The sequence below is a fragment of the Balaenoptera borealis genome, assembly GCF_965194805.1.
Source record: "Balaenoptera borealis genome assembly, chromosome: 11".
Lineage (NCBI taxonomy): Eukaryota > Metazoa > Chordata > Mammalia > Artiodactyla > Balaenopteridae > Balaenoptera > Balaenoptera borealis.
Genome location: NC_138868.1, coordinates 89,494,782 through 89,511,641, shown reverse-complemented (window position 1 = coordinate 89,511,641; position 16,860 = coordinate 89,494,782). Strand labels below are relative to the sequence as shown.

At 38.9% G+C, this 16,860-nt stretch overlaps 1 protein-coding gene across 7 annotated transcripts in view; it reads left to right on the top strand.

Moving 5' to 3' along the window:
- Positions 1 to 16,860, top strand: part of SIK2 (salt inducible kinase 2) — a 138,400-nt gene that overhangs the window by 99,131 nt on the left and 22,409 nt on the right. For 6 of the 7 annotated variants that reach the window (XM_082343485.1, XM_082343483.1, XM_082343480.1 and 3 more), the window contains exons 5-8: positions 9,044 to 9,168; positions 9,607 to 9,730; positions 12,068 to 12,288; positions 13,889 to 14,041. In XM_082343485.1, the coding sequence (XP_082199611.1) occupies positions 9,044 to 9,168; positions 9,607 to 9,730; positions 12,068 to 12,288; positions 13,889 to 14,041 (623 nt within the window). The remainder of the gene's footprint in view (positions 1 to 9,043; positions 9,169 to 9,606; positions 9,731 to 12,067; positions 12,289 to 13,888; positions 14,042 to 16,860) is intronic. The other variant, XM_082343482.1, reaches the window with a different exon arrangement.

The window sequence follows — 16,860 nt, the reverse complement described above, 5'->3', positions numbered from 1 at the left end:
CATGTGAACTCTTAGTTGTGGCATACATGCGGGATCTAGTTCCCCGACCAGGGATCGAACCCAGGCCCCCTGCATTGGGAACACGGAGTCTTACCCACTGGACCACCAGGGAAGTCCCAAATAAATTGTTAATTAAGGTTCCTGGCACCATGTAAACACTCATAAAATGTGGCTATTATTTGTATTCAGTGTATAATTGATTCCATGTGAAAACAAATTCTGAAAAGTTTGATAGCCATATAACCCCCCCATCGTGTATTTTTTTTTTAATTACCAAGGTTTAAAGCCTTATTAATACAAATCTCAGAGGTACAAGGAAAGTTTATCACTTATATTCTAAATTGTCTCTGCTTGATATAAATTAATTTTTTTTTCTTAGCGGGACCTTCAGTGTAATTAGTAATGTGAAATAAGCCTGATTAATCTGACCTGTGCATCACAAGTCACTTGTCTTTAGCCCAAGAGGAATGCTTCCCTTCTGAATTGACTATGATCTCTGAGTAGCCCATCATCTCTCATGATTGCTTCTAACAACCTTCCTGCTTATTAGAAGACCTTGAGACAGGGTTTCTGTATATATAATTCTAGTTTTGTGCCCTGGAACCGAAAAAGGGTGGGAGAGGCTGGAGCAGGTTTTGTTAGTAAAATATTTATTAAAAGTCTTCCATTTGTTATCTTCCTGCCACTAGTATTATGTAAAATGTGCAAAGAGCTTTTGCATCAACAGACATAATGAGACCTTGTCTTTATCCTTCAAGCCTACTTAGCACTAGCCGCACATTAAGCCTGGAATATGGAAGACAGCTCAAAGGGTTGTGTTTCCTTCTGTTTTGTGTTTCCTCTCTTCATCTCCCTCCTCCTCCCCACTCCATTTTGGGCTGAGGAAGAGCGTTTATTTGCTTCTTAGCTCACTGAACTCTCTCATTGGACAAATAGATGTCTCACAGTGGTCAGCAGGATCACATTTCATCTCAACTGTGATGATTGTTCTTGTGTCCTCTTGTCAGGTAGGGAGGGAATGACTGATGTTTGAAAGTAAACTGTGCAGCTGGCCTCTTGCTGGTGGGCAACAAGGTATGCAGTGACGTCAGCGTTGGCTGATCGGCATTCAGTTCGTGCAGTGGGTCAGCTCCGTCTCCACACTCTACTACCTTTCATTTGTCCGCTTTCATTTCCTCATAATTGTCTTCTTCGTTCCTATTATAATAACTACAAAAGACGTGTAACTCTTCAGCAAGACTGGATATCTGAATTCTACTGGTAATTTTAGAAACAAGGATAAATTTAACCCTAAAACCATCTGCTTCTCTGTAGGAGGATTTTTAAAATTATAAATTAGACATTATAGCACACTGCTGGAGATTAAAAATTGCCTTGGTTGTGTTGATTCCTAGAAATCATTTACTTTCTCTTAGCTTGACGATGGGTTTTCAATGTTTTGTTTGCTTTTTTCCTTTTTAAAATAATGACTTAACTGTTTACCTAACGACTTCTATTTAGTCTTTGTTATTTAAATATTAAATCTTGAAAGTATTTAGTAATTATAATTATTTTGCAACAGTAAACAGCGACAAACTGTTTAACATCTATATCTTTTTCACAACCTCTGTTTCATTCTTTATTTCCCGGCTACTGGAAGAGTGGTCTGGGGACCAGCATGAGCATCACTTTGGATGTCTGTTAGAAATGCAGACTCTCAAGCCCACCCCTAGGCCTACTGAATCAGAATCTGCATTTTAGCGGGTTCCCGAGGTGATGTGTATGCATGCTAATGTTTGATCTATTTCACTCCGACAGTATTCACTAATGTGCTTTGTTCCCATCAGACAGTAATCAGCTTATTTACTCTGTGTAAGGCCCTGTTATTCCTAAAACGTTAGCCCTTTGCTAATGACGTTTGGGCACTGATAATTTATGTAATTTAGTGACGACAGTAATAATAATTGATTTTTGTTATCAGGAAGATTCAGGTCAGTCACTTTCAAAATATAAAGCAGAAAACAATAATAACAGTTCTAATACTGTTTTCAAATATATCCATGGTCTGTTACTAGTTAGATAAGAGGTAATTAGAAGACTCAGCTTTTAAGGCCAAGTTGATTTCCATGAGAGTCAGTCAACACTAATTAACCTGTTCTGTGTTTAGAGACTCTACCCCAAACACTCTCTTCTATCAACCTTTTAGGCCACACAGAAACCAGGTGAGAAAATAGGGATATATCAGGAAATCTCAAAACTAACGTTAAAGTAAAACCTTGGAGTACATGCCTTAGCGTTGTAGGGATAGGAACATAAATCATCTCCACATGAAAAGGACAAGATGTGTCTATTTTAACACATCCTTAAAATCAATAATTTCTGAAATGAATGTAGGTGTATATTTGACATTTACTTTGCAAACATCTTAATTATTCCCATTCACTTATTAAGGATGCTTTTAACATAGCATTCAATATTGTAGAGATGAGAAAGCCCTCACTTGTCAACTTCTGCTAGCAGAGGGATAAATTAGAAAATCTCTCATCTCTATATAATGTAAAGGATTTTTCCTGGGCTTGTAACAGCCTTATCTCCAATTTTAAGTTGGATTAAACTTCTCTGACTATGAGGCCTTACAACAAAAAAAATAAAAACAACTTCTCTGACTAGTGACGTTCTTAGAACATCTGTGGTATAGTAAAAAAAAAAAAAGAACACCTGGCTTGGAGTTCAAAGGCCCTGTATTTGAATACTGGCTAAGCCACTTGCAGCTGTAGATATTTGGGCAATTCTGTTAACTACTTTCAGCTTCAGTTTCCCCCTTTGTAAGGTAAGGACATTCATACCTCACAGGGCTGTCATCATGATTAAATGAGATAATATATACAAAAATACCAAGTGTGTAATGCCTAGTCCAAAGTAGGCAAGACATAAATGGTTTTTGGATTTGATTATAACTCATACACCATGTTGAAGGACTAGTTGTCATTTTGTTTCAAAAACTTCTTATGATTTCATACCTTAAAATTGTGAAGCTAAGAGGTTCTTTGAGAAAGATTTGTCTTTTCCCTACTGTGCTCAAGAAATGTTGAAAATCTTGATTGATCTGACAAATTCAAGGTATATTATGAGTGAGAGTTCAAGCAATTACTCCCACCAATTACTCCCATACAAATGACAGATTACCGCAGAGGAAAAAAACTTCTTTATACCTTCAAAATTTTGTCAGAGTTGTTTAGTCAATCATGCATGAATAAAAATAGTATCAAAATAATGCTAGTCTGAACCCTGAATTGGAGTGAGAAGTATCAGTATGAATTCATGGGTTATTGTTTTTTCTTAATACATGTACATATAGACAGGCACAAAAACAAATACAGCAGTGTCTGTGTGTGTGTGTGTGTGTGTGTGTGTGTGTGTGTGTGTGTGTGTATACACTGATAAGCATTCATACGTATATTTCCTCTGTTTGATGACAGGGCCTAGACTCAGTGACAGCCCAGCTGCAGTGAGTACATCTAGGTCTTAGTCTTGGTTTCTAAATACCATTCCTCTGTAAAAGGAATCAGGGCTCCTTGGAAAAGCAGTTGATTCCTGGGATGGGGCAGGAAAGTACAAGGTGAGCCTGGTACATCTTCTGGTACCAAGAGATAAGGAAATACTTAAAATAAAATGAAATTTTAAAAGGATGGGGGCATGTTGAAAGGATACAAGAGCCAACCTGAATTAGCTCCTAGTGGCCAAAGCTGGAACTATTTAAGCATCAAAATAAATAACAATAGTATTGAATTATAACCCAAAGAATAAAATAAATACTTATGATAAATATAATATGACAGTATTGTAAAAAATAAACAAATAGTTTAATGAATAAATAAATAAGACGGGAAGAAGGGACAACTCTTGAAGAGTTGTAATTAATAACTGTAGAAGGAATGAGGGAAATGAAAGCTCACCGTTAGAGCACCACAGTAATCATTGCTGCAATCAAGATCTGCCAATGAATGCTAAATTAATGGGTGAAAGTTTAAGGAGAAACAGGGTATATGTAGACTCAATGTATCTTTAAAATATTTATTAATCTCAAGGGGAAAAATGGTAACTTTATAATGGGGTAACCCAGAAGACACCACCTTAATCCATAGATCAAGGTTAACTCCACCAATAATTAAGCCATAATACCTGCACCCCCTCATATGATGCCCTGAGAAGAGCACTTCACCTCTGTGATGTTCTTCCCAAAAAGCAATCATTTTAATCTAATCATGAGAAAACATCCAGCAAACCCAAACTGAGAGACAGTCTACAAAATACCCGACCAGCACTGGTCATGGTCAAGAAAGACAAGGAAAGACTGAGGAACTGTTAGAAATTAGAGAAGGCTAAGGAGTCAGGACAACTAAGTGCATTGTGGAACCCTGCACTGAGAGAGGACGTTAGAGAGAACACTGGCGAAATGTTAATGAAGTCCATGGTTTAATTAATAGTACTGAATCAGTGTTACTTTTTTTTTAATTAATTAATTTTTTTTTTTTTTTGACTGTGTTGGGTCTTCGTTGCTGCGCGTGGGCTTTCTCTAGTTGCGGCGAGCGGGGGCTACTCTTCGTTGCGGTGCACGGGCTTCTCATTGCGGTGGCTTCTCTTGTTGCAGAGCACAGGCTCTAGGTGCGTGCAGGCTTCAGTAGTTGTGGTGCGCAGGCTCAGTAGCTTGGCTTATGGGCTCTAGAGCGCAGGCTCAGTAGTTGTGGCGCACGGGCTTAGTTGCTCCGAGGCATGTGGGATCTTCCCTTGAACCCGTGTCCCCTGCATTGGCAGGCAGATTCTTAACCACTGCGCCACCAAAGAAGCCCAGTGTTACTTTCTTAGTTTTGATAATCTTACTAATATAGTTATGTAAAATGTTAACATTAGGGGAGGAATTTGGATGAAGGGCATAGGGAATTCTCCTCACTTTATTGTTGCAACTCTTCTGTAAAACTATTTGGAAATTAAAAGTTAAAAATATCAAAGTGAATCCAACATAGCATGGCATACATTCTATGACAGAGAAACAGGAAGCAAAAAAGTGTCTGAGGGACACAGCAGCCATCATTTGAGGTATTAACTTGTAGATCAGAACATTAGAGAAGACATTAAACTAGACATTAAACTTTCCTTTCCAGCAAAGCCAGGCTGGGTCTGGGTCTAGCATAGAGAGGAATGCCCATGTGACTGTTTTCATAATACTTTTCAAAAGTCAGGTGTTAATGTGGGGTCTTTGATTATTCTCTGTTGTTATGAGACTATCTTCTGTGTTTGCACAGTGGTTGACACATGTATGCACTCAAATGTTTAATGAAGGAAGCAATGAATTTGGTTGGTGTGATGAAACAATAAATACCCATTCCACATGAATAAATAGTGATAAGAAAGAAATCCTGGGACTTCCCTGGTAGTCCAGTGGCTAAGACTCCACACTCCCAATGCAGGGGGCCCGGGTTTGATCCCTGGTCAGGGAACTAGATCCCACATGCTGCAACTAAGAGTTCGCATGCCACAACTAAAGATCCCACACGTGGCAACTAAGACCTGGAGCAGCCAAATAAATAATAAATAAATTTTTAGAAAAACATTAAAGAAAAGAAAAAAATCCTGCATAGCTCTGCCGTTTTCGTATTTCATCCCTCTTGCTCGCCCCTCATTTCACTATATGCTTTTAGGCAGAAAGCTGCAGACTGTGAATGAAGCAAATTGTACAGATTCCTGTGAAGAGATAAAAAGGCTTTTATTTTTAAGTGTTTTCCCATTGCCACTTCTTAAACCTGACAATTATTAACCTGCTCAAAAATAGCTACATATCACTGTACCAGAGAAAGACATAAAGGTGGTTAACAGTGAGAGCTCTGTAGTCAGACTTGGTAAGTCTGCAATTTAGTGTAAGCTCTAGCAAGGTACTTAACTTTCTACCCTCACTCTCTCCTAAAATAAGGATACCTCATGGGGTTACTAAGAAGAAATTATCTTAGGAGAGCTTAGATCAGCTTCTGACACTTTTAAAAGAGACAATGACAACATATTCATTCAGCAAACCTTTATTGAACAGCTGCTGTGTGCTGACAGCATACTAAGTTCTAGGGGTACAGACATATATCATTTCCCCCCTTCTCTACTCTCAAGGAGTTTAGTCTGATAGAGAAGACAGATAAGTAAAACAAGAAGAAGAATTGCTATTCTTCTCTTCTGTTGAGTAGCTTACTCAGTGGCTACCTGTTTATTGAGCACCTGCTTAGTTTCAATAGCAAGCCTAAAGCATTATTATGTTATCTACTTATGATGTAAGTGTACTTATCTACATATACTCACTTATTGTGAGTATATGTTACTCATAATAACTTTGTGAAGTGTAGACAATGTCCCCATTTTGCAAATGAGGAAACCAAGGCTGAGAAATTAAGTAATTTGCCCGAGATCACACAGCTAAGTGGAAAACCCAAGATTTGCCTGACTCCAAAGCTTTCCTTAACCCATACATCAGATGATTACAAATAAAATATTTAAGTGCTTTGACAGGGTTATAGAAGACATCTACATAAATGCTATTATAATAATTTTAATGAACCTGATTTTCTTTCGGTGCTTCTTTTAATGTTCCTACAGACTCAAGTTCCTGTTTTCTTCAGTTACCTACAGGAAATAGAAGTAACATCTGTTTAGTACCCTTTTTCTTCTAAGTTAACAGGATGCTTTCTTTGTCCCAGATGTGTACAGCCAAGGTTGAGACTAGGCTACTACAGGCACCATGGTTCTTTCCTAGTTTTTGCTCTCTTCCTGCCTATGGAGTGTCCAGTGAGAGAGCCTAGGGGAGTAAAGAGTCCAGGCCGCCTTCCTGACAGACCTCTGTCCCAGTCACTCTTTGAGTTCGTTCTACAAGAGTCGGGGGAGGTTCAGAATGAAGGAGTTCTGGAATGACTCTCTGAAACGTTAAAACATTCCAATGCTATTTAGAGAGTATTCTCAACTTATATGTGCTACAACTCATCCTGTGATTATGGTTTAAAGTACAGCAATTATTGGACCTATTTCATGATCTCCAAACACACTTCCCAGAGCTTCTTGGGCTTTTCTGTGTGAGTGAAAGTAACATTTTCCTCTTTAAATGTTATTTGAACATCTAGTCCTTGGATCGTTTGAGAGTATAGTTTTTCTAGAAAATTAGAAACACCTATCAATATGGACACATGGGTTGTGATGTGATGTGAGTGGTTAGTCCTAGAGGTGGAATTGAGAAGATAAGACCTCTCTGACAGTCATTCTGGAAAGCCGAGCATAGGCCTGAACTGCAGTTACGTTGTGGAGGGAGGTGTTCTCATCACCTGGTACTCCTGGATGCCAAGGACAGGCCACAGCTGTGTTCCTCCAGGTTTAGATGCACCATCTCTTTCCCCACATGCACCATCTTTTCTCTTGTGAACCCTTAAGCTTCTCCACACTTTCTTTACCCTTCCTGTGTATTTTCTCAGGACCCTTTTCTCTGAAAGGCAGTAATTGGTAATGATGGCTTTGGGAGCTGACACTTCACATCTACTGTGCTCCAGGAATTTTACATTCTTAGTCTCATTTAATCCTCACGGCATCCTATCTGGGTAGGTGGATTATCCCCACACTTATAGATACAGAAAATAAGGTTCAGGAAAATTAAATAATTTACACAGGGGCCTTGAGGCTAGAAACTGGCAAAACTGGAAATCAGCTGTAGGTCTCCCTAGCTTCATAGATCGTACTCTGCCATGAGGCTGTGGTGTTGGGGATCATGACTGTTTCTGTTACTACTGCTTATGTCAGGGAGCTAAGAGAATGCCTCCCCTAAGGTACCGAAGTGCACCATAGTCTCAGGGTGTGAGTGGAGTGTGAGTTTCTGTTAACTCACTGGATCCCCATAACAACCTGCTGACTCCTATGTTTCAGTGTTACAACTGGGGAGACTGAGACTCGCAAAGACTGATCGCATGTCACACAGCCAGTCAGTCTGGCGCTGGAGACTTGTTCCAGTTCCCTTGGGGCACCACCGAAAGCTCACTCTCCGTGCAGGGCGTACACCAGCCAGAGCAGAGCCAGTTCCCGTCACTGAGGTGTAGCCTTCAGCCAGGAGTCTGTTGCAGCATGAGACATTTTGGCTCTAACTTGCAAAACAACAGGAATTTGTTCCTTCACTAAGACCATGCGACTGTGTGAAGGCTTAGCAAAAGAGCACAAGCTTGCGTTTATACCAAATCTCACTGCATTTGTCTTATGCCGTAACTTTCATGCATATTGAAGGCATCTGAGTACAGTGTTTCCAGAGGGCATGCTGTTTATCAAAGCTGCAGATTCAGTGTGACTAATATCATAAGGGGAAGGCCATTAACTATTTTGAAGTATAATGCCACTGCATTCCATAAATGAGTAAACAAGTGACATTGGTGATAGGTGGCCTGTGGCTGGACCACATGGCCATTGCATGTTAATGAGCTATTCAGATGAGTATCTGCCTAATTCAGGATGTGCGGGCCAACACTTAGAGAGTTGTTACTTAGGAAACTCTGTCCTCAGTTGCCTTAAAAGGTTATTTATCTTGCTAGCCTGGGGCTGTGAGAGCAGCCAGTCCCTTGGTTGTGTTTAGGTAAATATCTTAGAGTTTTACTCATTTGTTTCTTTTTTTATAAACCATATAAGCTCAAGAGCTCTTAATCATGGAGTAATTGAAATTCTAAGATTATCAAATTCAAGTTGATTGTCCATATCAGTGGATTTTTCTTTCAGCCTTAAAAATACAAGAGATAAAGTCTTTTTCCAGCCTCTCGCTCATTCTCTTTGAGAAGAAAACTTAATTCATTAACACATTCATTCAACAAATATTTACTGAATACTTAATATTTGCTATTCATTGTGCTAAGTGCTAAGGAAACGTCATAAGATACATGCCGTCGCATTCCCACAGAGTGAATAGTAGTGATATTGTTAATATAGCATATTATAAAATTATTATGAGAAATTCAGTATAGTTTGAGAGCATAGATGAAAGTAACATTTATTTCCATCCCAATAGATTTCGGTTTTGGAAATTTCTTTAAAAGTGGTGAACTGCTGGCAACATGGTGTGGCAGCCCCCCTTATGCAGCCCCAGAAGTCTTTGAAGGGCAGCAGTATGAAGGACCACAGCTGGATATTTGGGTATTTCTTTGCTTTGCTGTGTTAAATGCATCTATAATGATAATACTTGGTACTCTGGCCCATCTCGGAATCTCTCGGTACCTAACACATAGTCAATAGTTCATACTTTCCCTGTCCACTGGACTATAATTAGTCAGAGCATCTTGAATTAGATTCTAGGAAAGAATTTCTAGGGAAAGATGTTATCATCCTAATATCTGCAATGATTTAAAGTTTAGTAATCAAAATGATTTAATTTAATTCTTTTGGTATTTATTATAGGATGCTTTATTGCACTGGTCAGCATTTCAGATTTTTTTTTTTTAATTCTGAGAAAATAGTAAATTCAAACAGGAATTTTTCAGTCCATATGATTTTAAGAGCCCTGAGGATATTTAGGAAAACAAAGAGTGTTTGAAGTTCTCAGTGGAAAAGAGACTGCATTGTTTTCTTCCCTAGAGCATGGGAGTTGTTCTTTACGTCCTTGTCTGTGGAGCTCTACCTTTTGATGGACCGACTCTTCCAATTTTGAGGCAGAGAGTGTTAGAAGGAAGATTCCGGATTCCGTATTTCATGTCAGAAGGTAACAACCTGTTTATCTTAAAATTATGCTTTACAGAATTTGTTCTGCAAATGAGTGCCTAAACAAAGCCTTCTCTTTTTCTAAGTTTGGGTGCCAAATAAAGTGACCGAGTCACTTTAAAAGCTGTAGAAATAAGTAACCCCTTCCATGAAGGTGAGAGAGATTCTAGCCTTCCTACTCATAACTGGAAACAGAAAGTTTCCCAGATTAAGAACAGCAAGTCTTCCCATTTACCCTTGTCTATAAATGTCCCAGGTTTATTTATATTTTTTATATATATTTATTGGAGTATAAATGCTTTACAATGTTGTGTTAGTTTCTGCTGTACAACAAAGTGAATCAGCTATATGCATACATATATCCCCATATCTCCTCCACCTTGCATCTCCCTCCCACCCTCCCTACCCCACTGCTCTAGGTCATCACAAAACATCCAGCTGATCTCCCTGTGCTATGCAGCAGCTTCCCGCTAGCCATCCGTTTTACATTTGGTAGTGTCAATGTGTCAGTGCTACTCTCTCACTTCGTCCCAGCTTACCCTCGCCCCCCCCGCCCGTGTCCTCAATTCCATTCTCTAGTAGGGCTGCATCTTTATTCCTGCCCTGCCACTAGGTTCATCAGTATTGTTTTTTTAGATTCCATATATGTGTGTTAGCATACGGTATTTGTTTTTCTCTTTCTGACTTACTTAACTCTGTATGACAGACTCTAGGTCTATACACCTCATTACAAATGACCCAATTTCGTTCCTTTTTATGGCTGAGTAATATTCCATTGTATATATGTACCACATCTTCTTTATCCATTCATCTGTCAGCAGACATTTAGGTTACTTCCATGTCCTGGCTATGGTAAATAGTGCTGCGGTGAAAATTGTGGTACATGTATCTTTTTGAATTACGGTTTTCTCAGGGTATATGCCTAGTTGTGGGATTGCTGGGTGATATGGTAGTTCTATTTTTAGTTTTTTAAGGAACCTCCATACTGTTCTCCATAGTGGCTGTATCAATTTACATTCCCACCAACGGTGCAGGAGGGTTCCCTTTTCTCCACACCCTCTCTAGCATTTATTGTTTGTAGATTTTTTGATGATGGCCATTCTGACCGGTGTGAGGTGATACCTCATCTTTTCCGACCACAAGGCTAGGAGACTAGATACCAATTACAGGAAAAAAACTAAAAAATACAAACACATGGAGGCTAAACAATACGCTACTAAACAACCAGGTTTATTTTAGACTTAGAGAAACATTTTGTAGATACAGATTCACAACCATTTCACTCTAAGTATGAAATGGATTTTCCCACATCTTTTGGTGGGAGGTTACAAAATTAAATTTTTTAATTAAATTTAAAACCAACTAGCGAAACTATTGAATTAAGATGAAGTGCCATAATCCCTTCCACTCTTGTATTGGCTTGCTGCATGGGCAGCAGTTAAATTTACTCAGTTTAGATTTTGGTTTTCATCCTTAACTTGCTTGTTCCTGGTAACAGAAGTAATGTTCTAGTAGTTAAGAGGATAGATTTTGGAACCAGACCACCTGGTTTTCATCCTGAGTCCACCACTTACTGGCAGTCTGGCCTTGGCAAGTTATATCTCTGTGCTTCAGTTTCCTCAGTCTATAAAATGGAAATAACAATAGTTTCTAACAGGGGTATTGTGGGGATTAATTAAATTAAGCTCTGTAAAGCTCTTAGCATGGTGCCTAGAACATAGCAAGTGATAAAAGGCTAGTTTATGTGGGGGTAGTAAAGAATATGATGTCAGCTCAGAGAATAAGCTAGTGCCCAGGGTTGCAGCAGTGCAGTTTACTTAGTGTCATCAGAAGTGACTAGTGTTTCATGTACATTTTTCTCAGTTGCACTGATACGGAGAATAGCAACAGTCCCTTGGAGAACTCTGGCCTCACTTAATAGCCTTAGTGTATCAGCCTCGGAAGTGACTGTAAGGAACTGTTTATTATTTGCTTTTTCTAGGAAGAAGGCTTGTTTTTTTTCTTTAGTGGAAATCTAAGTCTGTGTCTAGATATTGTAAGTTGAGAAATTCAGTAAAAAGATTCATTAAGACAGAATTGAATAGACCTACACCCTCCTGTTTTTTCTTAAGTATTCATTCACAGTGATGGTTAATTTTGTGTGCCAGCATTCATCATGTGAACTTGACAAATACGAGTAGCCTTCAGGTATTCATTTATTCATTTGACCTTCTGCTTTCCAGTGGGCACTGTGGAGGATACAAAGATTAACACCATTGTACAAAGTCACATGAGTCAAGTAAATACCCCAAAGTGCAAGGTGATTTACGTGACTTTTGTAACATTGTGTTTTCTGTAGATTGTGAGCACCTTATTCGAAGGATGTTGGTCCTAGACCCGTCCAAACGGCTAACCATAGCTCAAATCAAGGAGCATAAGTGGATGCTCGTAGAAGTTCCTGTACAGAGACCTGTTCTCTATCCACAAGGGCAAGAAAATGAGCCATCCATTGGGGAGTTTAATGAACAGGTTCTGCGATTGATGCACGGCCTTGGAATAGATCAACAGAAAACCATTGAGGTAAAGTGGTCAGAGATTCGACTAAAGAAATTTTAGGACTCTGTTGTACTTAGTAACTTGAAATTTCATGCTCATACCTGTCATCCTGGTCTTTTAGCCATCCCAGTACCTAGGCCTGCTGTTCAGTGTTCCCTGAAGATTTCATCACACTATATTTATGTTTGCTTTTAATCAATATAAAAATTCCTCCCTTTGCCCCAACTGCCAAAAAAATTCAAAAGGAAGTGTTTATATAGGATTGAGAAAAGACAAAGATGGAAGCTTAGCAAATACAAAGTAGAAAGTTTCTTCTAAGATGAAACATGAAGTTCTGTACAGGTAATAAGCTAGTTTATATGGAACGTAAATGTGCAGATATGGAACAAGGCTGAGGGCTGAGCAAGAAACAAGAAGGGTAGGCATCGGGTTTAGGTTGTGAACTGAAGAAACTCAGAAGGCAAAAACAGGTGGATTCCTGATTTGGAAGTTTTATGGGTCATAGAACTGAAAAGGTCATGAACCTGGGAAATTCCTTGGCAGCTTTGTTTCTGTCCTTTAACAGCTGGCATGTGCATAGGATATACATATTTTTTAATACCCCCGCAACAGGCAAAGAACAAACAGTGCTTTTCAGGATGAAGCATGACAAGAAAGACTATAAAACACCCCCCTGTGAAGATAAAGTGCTCCAAACTGTGCTGCCTTTTCCTTCATTGTAGCCATAAATGAAACCAGACTGCTTTCCTGCTTTGCTCATCACGTGCTTAGCGAGGCTTTTTTGTACTTGCCCTTGAAGGCAGCTGTGAGTGCAGTTCCCCTGGCCTGTGATGTTTGCTACCAGTGCTCTGCATCTGAGCTGCACTGTACAGCACTCATGCAGCCTGTCATGTGGAATTAGACGCCAAAGGATCCGTTGTTCTTCTGTTCCGTTAATATCCTGGGAGAGCTGGCCAGCTAGGGATGTGAAAAATTGGGAAGCGACTTTATTTTCAAGGTTTCAAGAGGGTTGGACTGCAAAAACAAGAGGAAAATATTACCTAAGAACGGAGACCCAGCGTCTCTCAACGTAGCATCCAGATGTCATTCTCCAGCCCAAAATAATCACCAGAAATTTCCCCAAAGACTTTAATCATTGACTTCAGGATTTACAATGGTTTGGACTTGTGTCGAGGCTGTGGAATTAGAGCCTCTGGGCTCAGGTTACTAACCAACCTTACAGCCTAGTTGCAGCTATGAGATGGGACCATATGACAGCATTGGGGAATGTCTGCATGAGACAATGATGGCATTTTCTCTGAATGCAGAAAAATAAATGGATCCTATTAACGTAAAAGAGCCATTCAAGTCATTCAGAGGTATCATCCTTTATACAGTTAATGAAGTTATCTGTCTTCTATTCTAAATTCTGGAATAGCTTTCGTTTTGAGGCATACTTGGCTTGTTACTTTGCTTGTTTTTAAGAACACATGGCATCTTCCCTCCTTTTTTAATTCATTTTCCAAATTTTATTGAAGTATAGTTGATTTACAATGTTGTGTTTTTCCCTCATTTTTTAGAAAGGTTTAAATCATTGAATTGGTTTTTATGGTTCTCTGCCTTTGGCACTTGTATTCTCTTCCAGGCTTTGCAGAACAAGAGCTATAACCACTTTGCTGCCATCTATTACTTGTTGGTGGAGCGTCTGAAATCACATAGGAGCAGTTTTCCTGTGGAGCAGAGACTTGATGCCCGCCAGCGTCGGCCTAGCACCATCGCCGAACAAACAGTTGCCAAGGTAACACCCCATTAGCCAATAGTCTTATCTTTGCATGTGCCTGTTCACATGTTTGACACATTTTTCATCGTGTAGTACAAAGGGTTAGGATTTCATCCTCTACACCTTGTTTTTCTGTAAAGTTTTTTTCTGTCGTCGTTCACTAGATCCTCAAATGTTTTATCATCTTCCTATTTTTAAGGATTAAGTTTATTTCAAACAGTTTTTTTCTTTAAGAGATTTCTCATTTTTTTTATCATTCACTTATGTTAAGAATTATTGTAACTAGCCTGTACATTCAATTTCATTTAACAAATTTTTATTGCAGGTTTACTATGTAAGCTTCTTTTATTAGGCACTACGGGGAAGAGGATGTATAAAAGAGTCGTTGCCCTCAGAGTCATTACATTATAGAAGCAAAATAACACAACATCACGAATAACCATCCTTCAAAATAGAGAAAGGGCAAAATTTAGAAGATGCTGTGAATATCATTTTGATAGAGAAAACCTTTTTTAAAAAAAGGGCAAAGGGGAGAGAGATGCATCTGATTGGGAAGGCTTTCTGGGAGAGGCGGCATTTAAGGTAGAGCTTCGCAGCTGTGTAGGACTTTGTTAGGGAGAGGCAGTGGTTAAAGGCATTATACGTAGACAGAAGCAGTGTGAGCAGAAGTACTCAAGTGGGCAAGCGTAGGACTTTTTCAAATTAATTCACTTGAATTAAAGAATAGGGAAATGAAAGAGTTGGCGTGCTAAGTTGAAGCCATGTTGTGAAGGGCTTTGAATGCCAAGGTAAAGAGTTTACTAATAATTCAGGAAGAAACGAGGAACTACTGAAGACTGTTAAGCAAAAAAGTGATAAAGCTATATCCATACTTCAAGCCAGCAATTTGGTAACATTGGGAAGGATAGATTGGCTAGGGAAGAGAAGAAATTTGGAGAGAGCTGTTAGGAGATGATTATAGTAGTTGAGATGAGAAATACTGAAGACTTGAGCTAATACTGTGCCAGTGGAAGAAGACAGGAAGGGGGAAGTGTAAGGAACATTTCAGAGGTAGACTCTGGATGAACTTAGCACTGATCTGGAGAGGCAGCTCAATGTGATGGTTTAAAGCAGGGACTCAGGCACATCCCACATTCTGCCGTTTCCTGCTGTGGACCTTAAAAAAGTTACTTGAGGTCTTTCTCTGCCTCAGTTTCCCAAGCTTTAAAATGAGAATAATTATAGGATGTTAAGACGTTTAAGTTAGGTAGTAATTGTTCAGCATTTAGAACAGTGCTGTATAAGTGTTTGTTATATAAAGTAATAAATAAATGTTGGGGAGGAAGGGACGACAAATTAGAGATGACTCCATTGTTGAGCCCAAGGCTGAGAGAGTCGTGGTGGCAGAGACTCAGCTGCTTACAAGGAACAATGGATCTGAGTCCCTGGAGAGAGGCTAAGGCTTAGGAGAACTGGGAGATCACCTGCATAGAGGTTGAGAAGAGGAGTGGTTCGTTCACATGATCTATTAGGATTTCCATCTACTTACGTGAGTACTTACTTTATTTAAAGTGCAAGTAAGAATCATAGTAGGGGACTTTAACACCCCACTATCACCAATGGACATATCATCCAAAATGAAAATAAATAAAGAAACACAAGCTTTAAATGATACATTAAACAAGAAGGACTTAATTGGTATTTATAGGACATTCCATCCAAAAACAACAGAATATACTTTCTTCTCAAGTGCTTATGGAACATTCTCCAGGATAGATCATATCTTGGGTCACAAATCAAGCCTTGGTAAATTTAAGAAAATTGAAATCATATCAAGTATCATTTCCGACCACAGTGCTATGAGACTAGATATCAATTACAGGAAAAAATCTGGAAAAAATACAAATACATGGAGGATAGACAATACACTACTTAGTAACCAAGAGATCACTGAATAAATCAAAGAGGAAATCAAAAAATACCTAGAAACAAATGACAATGAAAACAGGATGACGCAAAACCTATGGGACGCGGCAAAAGCAGTTCTAAGAGGGAGGTTTATAGCAATACAATCCTACCTCAAGAAACAAGAAATATCTCAAATAAACAACCTAACCTTGCACCTAAAGCAATTAGAGAAAGAAGAACAAAAAAACCCCAAAGCCAGCAGAAGGAAAGAAATTATAAAGATCAGGTCAGAAATAAATGAAAAAGAAATGAAGGAAACAATAGCAAACATCAATGAAACTAAAAGCTGGTTCTTTGAGAAGATAAACAAAATTGATAAACCATTAGCCAGACTCATCAAGAGAAAAAGGGAGAAGACTCAAATCAATAGAATTAGAAATGAAAAAGGAGAAGTAACAAGTGACACTGCAGAAATACAAAGGATCATGAGAGATTACTACAAGCAACTCTTTGCCAATCAAATGGACAACCTGGAAGAAATGGACAAATTCTTAGAAATGCACAACCTCCCAAGACTGAACCAGGAAGAAATAGAAAATATGAACAGACCAATCACAAGCACTGAAATTGAAACTGTGATTAAAAATCTTCCAACAAACAAAAGCCCAGGACCAGATGGCTTCACAGGCAAATTCTATCAAACATTTAGAGAAGAGCTAACACCTATCCTTCTCAAACTCTTCCAAAATATAGCAGAGGGAGGAACACTCCCAAACTCATTCTACAAGGCCACCATCACCCTGATACCAAAACCAGACAAAGATGTCACAAAGAAAGAAAACTCCAGGCCAATATCACTGATGAACATACATGCAGAAATCCTCAACAAAATACTAGCAAACAGAATCCAACAGCACATTAAAAGGATCATACACCATGATCAAGTGGAG